Source organism: Pygocentrus nattereri, chromosome 29, assembly GCF_015220715.1.
Source record: "Pygocentrus nattereri isolate fPygNat1 chromosome 29, fPygNat1.pri, whole genome shotgun sequence".
Lineage (NCBI taxonomy): Eukaryota > Metazoa > Chordata > Actinopteri > Characiformes > Serrasalmidae > Pygocentrus > Pygocentrus nattereri.
In genome coordinates, this window is record NC_051239.1 from 15,252,189 (window position 1) to 15,261,883 (window position 9,695).

A 9,695-nucleotide genomic window follows, 5' to 3' on the forward strand; every position below is an offset into this window, starting at 1 on the left:
TGCGTTTTAAAGCAGAGGGTGCCTGTCAGATTTCTCACTCATCCACTTGTGTTTTTGTTATGTGCACTTCACAGACTGTTTGGGCGTTGCACTTACCCACTTCCAACTTCCGCCTTTTATGCTCCATCAATATTACGTAGTAAGTTAAATATTTAGAAAATAGATTTTTGACATTTGGGAATTGATTCGGAATTGTTCACGTCCGCATCTACGAATTGAGCCCCCCCATCTCCCTAACACTTCCACTAACTGGCCACTTTTTTAGAAACGCCAACCTTGTACTTCCACTCAGTGGCCACTTTATTGGAAACACCTTTCTTTCTTCCACTCACTAGTCATATATAGTATAGGTCCACCATATAGGAGTACAACTGCACACTAATTATAGTCCATCTCTGATACACAGATTATCAGCCACCCTCTACCCCATTCACCACTGGTAAATTTCTGATCATCCAGTATAATCTGATGTAAGATAAACCACTTGCATAAGAAAGAAGAAAGTGAAAGGAATCTAAAGTTTCCATTAGAGAAACAGAACCTACAGCTTTTATCTTTTAGAGATAAGAGGAAATCAAGTTCCACTCTTAGTTCAGTTCTCACTCAACATGAGTCTGTGAAGATGTGTAGCTGTCAAGATGCTGTTACTGAGAAAAGCAAACAGACAATCAGCAGAACAAAGAAGCTGCTAGTGTTCTCAGAAAAATGACTGACCAACCCAGGCCCAAAAAAAATGAGAGCCAGACTCTCAGAAAGAGCGCAAAGACTCTTGCCTTACCAGGACAAATAGCCTACATTTATTTTCCATGTATTTAATTATAAATAACATTCCCCTAAAACAAATGAAATCATCTTCTAACACCTTAGTTGTCCTGTTTGTACAACACGTAGCTTTCAAAGGCTGTTTACATTTGTGTTTCTATAGAATTCATGCAGGAAAACTTCCGCCCACTTGTGTTCTTTGATTATTAAAAGAGGTTTTAGAGTATATCAGTACTCCACAAACAAATACGTCATTTAGGGTAGCTTGATTCTGCAGTCAATTCACACTTCTTCCCACACGTCACCTCACAGGCCATTAGTCGCTCCCCGTACCACCATCTCATTTCGTACCAGCAGAAAGAAGATGCTAGACTGATGAGCAGTCGTGAGTGCTCCACCCCACGCTTACCGCACACAATCTCTTTCAGTTCTTTCATCGTCACACACCTACACCCACCTTTTCTTTTTCACACGCTCTTCTTGGAAAAAGGCAAAAGCATTAGTGACCTAAACTGTGACCTAAACAGAAAGAGATTTTACAGGAAATTCTTTGCATCTGTACTCAGACAAAGCTAAAAATTAGTAGGTTTCATTCAGATGTGTTTATTAGTTGAGAGCAAACACTCACATAAAACCATACAAACCTAGAACAATAAAGTGTGAAGTGCCCATAATCTGCATTTTTCTTATACTGTATTTTGCACTTTGTATGTTTGTGCAGTTTTTTTTTACCTCAAGCCTCTCCAGCCTCTCTTTACTCCTTAGAAACAAACAGGCTGTTTTTGTTACTGTGCCTTAACTAATAAATCGCTGACGTCATGACAAAACCTTGTATCTCCAAAATGGTTGCTTTACAGGAAAAGGAAAAAACCTACTCTACTATTAATGCATGTCAATGGACACAGACCTCTTTCCAAGTCATTTTGGGTTGTTTCTTTTGGTCCATTCAGTGTGAAATTTACAGACAATGTAAATGGCGATGGGCATTTTTAAATTATATCAAAAACTGAAAACTGGTTTTCTTCAGACAGCAGCGATGTTTACAAGAGCTTTGTTCTAATACGATGGCCTGCATTGTGCCCCATTCAGAAAGCAATGCAGACTAAAGCGCTCCTTATAACTTAAGTATAAATTAGCCGAACCAAAGTGCTGTAGGGTGAATAGGGGGATATACACTGATGAGCCAAAACACCATGACTACTTATCTAGGTGTGGACTCCACAAGAACTCTTTTCCTTGTGATATTTGACAACAACACATCAGCAGCTGTTCCTTTAATCTGTAAGTTGTCCGGTGGAGCAGTTGGGAACACCTTTGTCATGTTCATCAAACCATTCCTGAATGTAGTACAATGCATTATCCTACTGAACGAGGCCACTGTCATTGGGGAACACCTGATCCAAAACAATGTTTAGGTAGGTGGGCACGTGTCAAAAAATGTCCACATGAATTCCTGAACCCAGGGTTTCCCAGCAGGACACTGCCCAGAGCATCAAATTCCCCCTACTGGCTTGTCTTTTTCCCTCAGTGCATCCTGGTGCCATCACTTCCCCAGGTAAATGGCACAGCAGTACCCAGTTGTCCATGTGATGTAAAAGAAAACAGGACTCATTGGACCAGGCGATATTCTTCCATTATTCCGGTGTCACTTGTGTGCACATTATAGACACTTTTCATGACGGACAGGGGATAGCATGGCCACTCTGATGGGTCTGTGGCTACACAGCCTTATATGTGACTCTCATTAAAAATTGATTTGTACAACTGGAGCATTTCTGTTGATTTGGTACAGCCTTTGTTTCCCTCATGCAGCAATGCATCTTGGGCACCAAACACCCAGTTTGTGGTTTATTCATGTCTGCCCATTTCCCCTCATTCAATATGTTGACTACAAGAACCGACTGTTTGCTTCCTGTCTAATATATACCAGGCCAGTCATGTGCTCTTGTTATGAAACATCAATATTATTATCTTCATCTCTGGCTGAGCTCCATCACAGCAGAAAACAGTTCACTACTACTCCCAGGCCAATGCTGGGGGCTTAATACATGCCTAGTGGAAGCTTGGCTTTGGCCCTGGTGATCTTAGGCTCATGCACTTTAAAGTGTCTATGAAAATGTGTGCACAACTTTGCCTACTGTTCTTGTTTACTGTTCTGATGCACTTCATTTTTATGAACATAAGGGAAATATGCAAAGCTGTGAAGTATTTGCCTCCTGATCTGTTCTATTTTTGCACATTTGACACATTTGTTTCATTATATTCAAACAAAATTTAATGTAAGACATTTGTATATAAGTATATATATACATATACATTCACTGCACAAAGAAAGGAAGGCAAAACATGAATGGGTAGATTTTATTATTATTTTATTTTATTAGAGATATAAATGATTTTGAAAAGTAAAAATCACAAAATTTGAGATATTTTTCTTTGCACAGTGACGATATGTTACAGGGATTTTACATTACATAGGGATTCGTGTAAAAACAACCACAACAGTGTTGGTGTAATATGGAAACGATGTGCACATTTGAACTTTTGAGTGAATCCTATGCTTTATTTTTTTCAGAGTGATCTTAAAGGAATTAGAAGGTTTTTGAAGCCTGTGCTAATTTTGAGTGAAAGGGATCATTTAGGTAAACTTTGCGTTTACATTCCTGGGAAGAGTCTTGCGGCACAGAGCATGCTTAAGCAATTAGGAAGAGCAGAAGTATTCAAGCCTGTGCTAGTTGCCACCTACGCCTCATCTTCAAGGAAGCTGTGGAGTCAAGCTAGAGGTCCAGCCTGGATCTTACAGAAGCTAATTAACTGACATCCTGTATGATTACTCCTCGCTTGTAGAGCTGGTTGAAAGTGTTCTGCCTGTGAAGTTCTTTAAATTGCAGCCGTCTCAGCCGCGGCCTACAGATTGAAACCCTGCACAACCCGGCAGAATAGAGGCCGCTTGCTTCTCCTGAATTTTAACCAGTTAAGTGCAGCGTATGATCAATAAAAAGCAAGAATGAGGCGGCTTTATTGATGGGGTGAGCTGTGTGTAATTGGGCTTAAAGCACAATTGACATGAAATGTGTCTTTTATTGACTTGATTTGAAACACCTTTCATAATTGCCTTGTTAAGACTCTCCGTAATCGATCTAAGATCTCTAACTCTCTCACAAGAATGCACTGTCTCTTTTCTTTGCACACACACACACACAAATGTTTATTTTTATACATTATGAATGCAAACTGGCCACTTCATTAAAACCACCTCCTTGTATCTACACTCTTTGTCCTTTTTATATAGGAGCATATAGGTGCACTTAGTAGCTCTACAATTACAGGCTAGAGTCCATCTGTTTCTCTGCATACATGTTAGCCCCCTTTTACCCTCTTCTTCAGGGGTCAGGAACCCCACAGCATCAGCCACAGAGCTGGTATTTGTGTAGTGCATCATTCTCAGCTTTGCAGTAACACTGATGTGGTGGTGGCGTGTTAGTGTGTTGCGCTCGTATGAGTGGATTAGACTCAGCAGTACTGCTGGAGTTTTTAAACACTGTGTTCACTTACTGTGCACTCTATTAGACACTTCTACGTTGTTGGCCTCAACAGTAAATGTAAAGTCAGCGACGATAGCTTATGCTATATACTGCAGAGTTTGTGTTGGTCATCCTCTAGTCCTTCATCAGTGGTCACATGACACTGTTAGCTGGATATTTTTGGTAGGTGGGCTGTTCTCAGTCCAGCAGTGACACTGAGGTGTTTAAAAACTCCTGCAGCACTGCTGTGTCTGATCCACTCAGACCAGCGCAACACACACTAACACACCACCACCACCACATCAGTGTTACTGCATAGCTGAGAATGAGCCATCACTCAAGTAATACCTGCCCTGTGGTGGTCCTGACCAGCGAAGAACAGGGTAAAAGTTGCCTGTATGTGTGTGTGTGTACAGCTGCAGCTGCAGGCACCCCTGGCCAAATTACATGTTTTGTTGATTGTCTAGAGGAAAATAAGTTCACAAGTCCTCTACAGAGAACACACTTCTGCACATTATAACGCACAGTTCCCACTGATGTTTTTTCCCCCCAATATATTAAACTTAGCAAATGATAGAAGCTATGCACTAAAAATAACAAAGAAACAAAACATATTTACATTTCCTGTAAATGATGTTTCAGCTTAGAACATCAACAAATCCTGTTCAAAACCTGTTCAAACCTATATAAGTAATATATATATTACTTTCAAAAGTCTTTTCTGTGGGCAATAAGTGTGTTTTTGTTTGTAATATCACTATATAACATCAAAATAAGCATAAAACAAAAGTAAAGCAGTAAAAAAGAACAAGAATTTCTTTTTACTTGGTTCTGGATTTTTTCTCAGTGCCTACATCCCATATACTTGATAAATTCAATCAGCAGCACACCTCATTTAACTTGCCAAACCAGGTATTGGATGACAAATTCAAATAATATTGGGAATCCTTGAGAAGAGGAGATGGTTTGAAAAAATTATATATATATATGCATATGTGTGTGTGTGTGTGTGTGTGTGTGTGTGTGTGTGTGTGCGTGCGTGTGTGTGTGTGTGTGTGTGTGTGTGTGTGTGTGTGTGTGTGTGTGTGTGTGTGTATACCTCTAGCCTCAGTTATTTTTTCAGATTTAAGTAATGAAGCATGTAGTTGTTTACTTTGTCAGGACTATTTCAGGTAGGATAATATATATTATACCTGATTTCATTTGTTTATTCCTACAGAGTCAAACCAATCATTCAGGTCAGTTTGGTCACTTTTGTTGTAAAAAATGTATGAAAGAAACGAACAAACATACACACACACACACACGCACACACACACACACACACACACACACACACACACACACACACACACACACACGCACGGACGCACGCACGCACGCACACGCACACACACGCCGCTCGTTCCTGGTCTTTGACGCGCTTGCAATCATTCTCATCGAAAGCATTTTATTATACATAATTGTAATTTACATTTATGCTGTATAGCATAGAAACATAAATAATTTACAGATCGACAAGTTCTCCAACTCATGCACGTACATACTGTAGAAAAATAATTCGCGCGACCCGTTTCGCAAGGAATATCCACTCGAATTGTACAGAACTAACACAAAGAGCTTGACTGTGGAAAGCAGAAACCGGTGCATTCTGTGTGCTGAGCACATGAGACATTAGCCTAGTTTAGTTCAGTTCAGTTTAGTTCAGTTCAGTTCAGTTCAGTTTAGTTCAGTTTAGTTCAGTTCAGTTTAGTTCAGTTCAGTTCAGTTTAGTTCAGTTTAGTTCAGTTTAGTTTAGTTCAGTTTAGTTTAGTTTAGTTCAGTTTAATTTAGTTTAGTCAGAGCTGCGCAGATCTGAGAACTGCAAACACATCTCGTTAACTAAAGAGATGTTTCGCTAAACTAGTACTGTAAACTTGTAGCTGTTATGAGCAGAGAATGAGCTGCAGTGTAAGAGCGCAACCGGGACACATGCGTAAAAGCGCTCCGTGCGTAATTACGCACACACTGCTGCAAATAACCAAACGCTCTGCGACTTAAATTTAGCCGACCAAGCAAGTGAGCAGATCGTTTTACATAATTCAAACGCATTCTTATGATCTAAATTATAATCTAGGCATCTATCCTAATGCAGCAGAAGAGCGGGCGCTTATCCAAACTACGGCATATCTCATGTGGCTCAGGATAATATGGACCTAAAAATAAAAACGGTGTTGGGTTGTTTATCTTTACGCTTTGAATTCTCACCACCTAATTCTCTACTCCAGCTCTGGTAGATCTTCCTCCACGGCCAGCCTCTTTCCTGGATGTTGCCTCTTCTCCTCCGCGCGGCTTTTGCTCACGTTGTCGAGCAGCTCGAGCAGCAGGCTGGCTCTGCTGCAGCTGGGGGAAGCCAGGAGGTCGCAGGGGCCACCAGCGGACGCGTCCGAAGCCGCGGAGGCGTCCCAGAAGCGCTTGCCCGGGTGCTGTCGCTTGTCCATCTCCAACAAGTCTCCAGCGCCTGGCTCGCCCGCGTCCGCCTCGCGCCGGCCGGGATGCTGCCGCTTGCTGTACATCACGAGCCGCTTGCCCGGGTGCTGGCGCTTGGCCAGCTCGCTCAAAAAGGCATTGGGGGCTCCGGGGGTCTCCTGCATCTGCTCCAGCATCCAGCGCTTGCCCGGATGCTGCCTTCTCTGCAGCTCGATCAAGTCCGCCTCGTCCTCGCGCTTGCCGGGGTGCTGCCTCTTCTGGAGCCCGAGGTAATCTTCGTCGTCCCCGTCGTCCTCCTCATCCTCTTCCTCGCGCTTGCCTGGGTGCTGGCGCTTGCCCGGATGCTGCCTTTTCTCCAGCCACTCTGGCTGAGGCGCCAGCATCTCTGAAGGACACAAAGCGTAACAAACACCATCAGCCTAATCCTGTAAAATGTCAACACTTCATTCACTCTTTCTTATGGAGCCCTTATGGTCCTAAAATGGTCCTAATCATCAACCATCATCATACAGGTTCTATACAGAACCATTTACAACACACTCTCCGTCAATCTGAAGAACCATTTCATTGTGCAAACAACCCTTTAAGCATGAAATGGTTCTTTAAATAACTCATGGTTTTAAATAGAACTACTGCTTTTACTAAACCCTTGAAGAACCTTCTTTTGCAGCATAGATCAGTGACGGAGCTCTGGAGACGGTAGAAATCTGTCTGGACAATGTAAATGTACCTTAAAGGTACAACAGTGGTTTTAAGGTCCAGTTGTGAGCCTCAAATAAGTTTTTTCCCAGGTGAAAAGGGACATATTTGTACCTTTTCATAAACTCATCTTTTAAAACAGAACAATAATATAAAAAAGCCTGGAGACGAGACGGGATGTGTGGAGTCAATACAACTTAGAAGATATCCTTTCAGTGGATTATGGTACAATTATGTTCCCTGACTAAAGGTACTGAGATGTACCCTTTAGGGTACCACCCCAGTGACATGAGGGGCATTTGCACTTTCCAAAAAAGAAAAGAAAACAAAACTTTGTTAGGATTACACTTAAACTCACATTCTTACCCAGCGTCCTCTGCTTATCACTACAACCAGGCAAAACTAGGCAAAGCCTTTCTGTATCTCTGTCTACTGAAGTTTGAAATTTACCACTTTAATATAAATGAAAATACACAAAATGGATCAATGGCACAAATCTGAGTCAGCAAAGCTGGTGGATTTATTCTACATTGCTAAATGAAAACCAATTAACCTCTATAGCAGTTTTTATAATGCCTAAAGCTAAGTATCCTAATTTGAATCTTCTTAATTAGAGTGTTTATTGGTGACCAAATGCAACATTTTTATGCCACTGCAGGCTGAAGCTGCTTTTCTTACATCCTAAAAAAGGTGGTTCTTCAAGGGTTCTTTAGTAAAGACAATGGTTCCATTTAGAACCATAGCACCGTCCATGCTTAAGTGGTGAAATGGTTCTTCAGATTGGAGGAAAATGTGTTGCACATGGTGTTGTCTAGAACTTTTGGAAAACAGTGCCATATAGCACTGAAATGGGTTCTGCTATTGTTACGATGATTTTCAAAAAGGTTCTATATAGAACCATATACAGCACATTCGCTATCATTTAAGCAAGAAACAGTTCTATACAAAACTCATGGTTTTGTTTTTAATGCTCCATTTTTTTCTGCTATAAATTGGAGTCACATTACATCATGCAGCCCAACAGCACAGCAGAGCTCAACTGCATCAAACAGATCTTTTTATGAGTTATTTATTAAGCAAGTCTCAATAGCAAAATAGTCTTCTGTGACTGGCTTTCAAACGTGACGTTTTAAATCGTGACTTTTCCTTATTTTTTTCATCTTGGATGGACTCATGTCAACAGCCAAAACCAGCAGTGCTGTATCTGCTGCTACACAGCTCAACTGAGTTAACGTTAACGTGCATAAAGCTGCATAAAGCCATTGAAACGTCTGCTAAATTTGAGACTTGCCCGGCTGCTCTTCTATTTGAAGGTTCACAGCATCCTATATAAAAGTACGTTTACAAAACGTTAGAAAGCCCCACCGTCTGCGTTCTCCTCTTCTTCCATCTTCTTGAGGATGGAGCGCATGAGTATACTGTGCGCGCGCTGCAGGATCTCCTCCAGGCTCGGGCGCTCTCCAGGCTCCTCCTCAGCCGGTATGTTCTGGCATTGGATCCCGCTCAGGCTGCACAGCACCAGAGAGGAGAGGAGGATGAGGCTGGCCGCCCTCATGTCCATTGCAGCTGGACCCTGGTACCGAATAAGACAAAAACAAAGTTATAAAGTTTGCGGAGCATCATGCCAACGAGGTTCAGCACTGGAGGTTCTGAAAAAAAAAAAACAGTACATAGGCAGTCAAGCACCCTTACCTCTGTTAAAGGACGTTGACTCAGCCTGCGGTGTTAAAGCCCCGTTGAGCGGCGGTCTAATGGTATCAGTGAACAGATGAAAGTTGTTCTTCCCCCCACCGCTCCGGTCCTGACCGCTGCTGACCCGTTAAGGCCGAGACTCGTGGTGTGCTCCTTTAAAGTTTGAACTTATATAGCCGCTCCCGCCCCCGCCGGACCGGCCGCTCGAGCGTCATTTCAGTGGAGGCTTCGTGTCGTTGATGTCATTGATTCATCATCTTGAAGTCGTGTGCGCTGCAGGTTTTGACCTGAGGAGGGGGTTTTGGCTCCCCGTAGTGCCAGACATCATAAGTGGCTTAGATTTTTCCACCTGTATTCCGCCACGCCACGCCCCCCGCATTGGGACTGGCTCGTAGTTAACACTCATACGGGTCTGGCTGCTAGTTTACGAGGATTTCCATTAGGCCCGATATTCAAACAGGCCACGCCCCCTACGCTTGGATTGGCTGGTAGTTCAAAGTCAGAAGTGGCTGACTTTCTTAGCTGTGTTCTGGCAAGCCACACCCCTTG

General features: G+C 42.4%; 1 protein-coding gene across 1 annotated transcript; it reads right to left on the minus strand.

Annotated features, from left to right (window-relative positions):
- Nucleotides 1-5,716: 5,716 nt before the first annotated feature.
- trh (thyrotropin-releasing hormone) lies at nt 5,717-9,304 on the minus strand. Its single transcript, XM_017705692.2, has 3 exons — nt 9,147-9,304; nt 8,820-9,027; nt 5,717-7,140 (listed from the first exon to the last, which is right to left on the minus strand). The coding sequence occupies exons 2-3, from the start codon at nt 9,013-9,015 to the stop codon at nt 6,545-6,547; spliced, it is 792 nt and encodes a 263-aa protein (XP_017561181.1). The 5' UTR covers nt 9,016-9,027; nt 9,147-9,304; the 3' UTR covers nt 5,717-6,544.
- Nucleotides 9,305-9,695: the final 391 nt, after the last annotated feature.

Coding starts and splice junctions, on each gene's coding strand:
- trh (XM_017705692.2), bottom strand. CDS start 9,015: ATGGACATGAGGGCGGCCAGCCTCATCCTCCTCTCCTCTCTGGTGCTG. Junction 7,141..8,819: donor AGAAGAGGAGAACGCAGACG/GTGGGGCTTTCT, acceptor TGTGTCCTTCAG/AGATGCTGGCGCCTCAGCCA.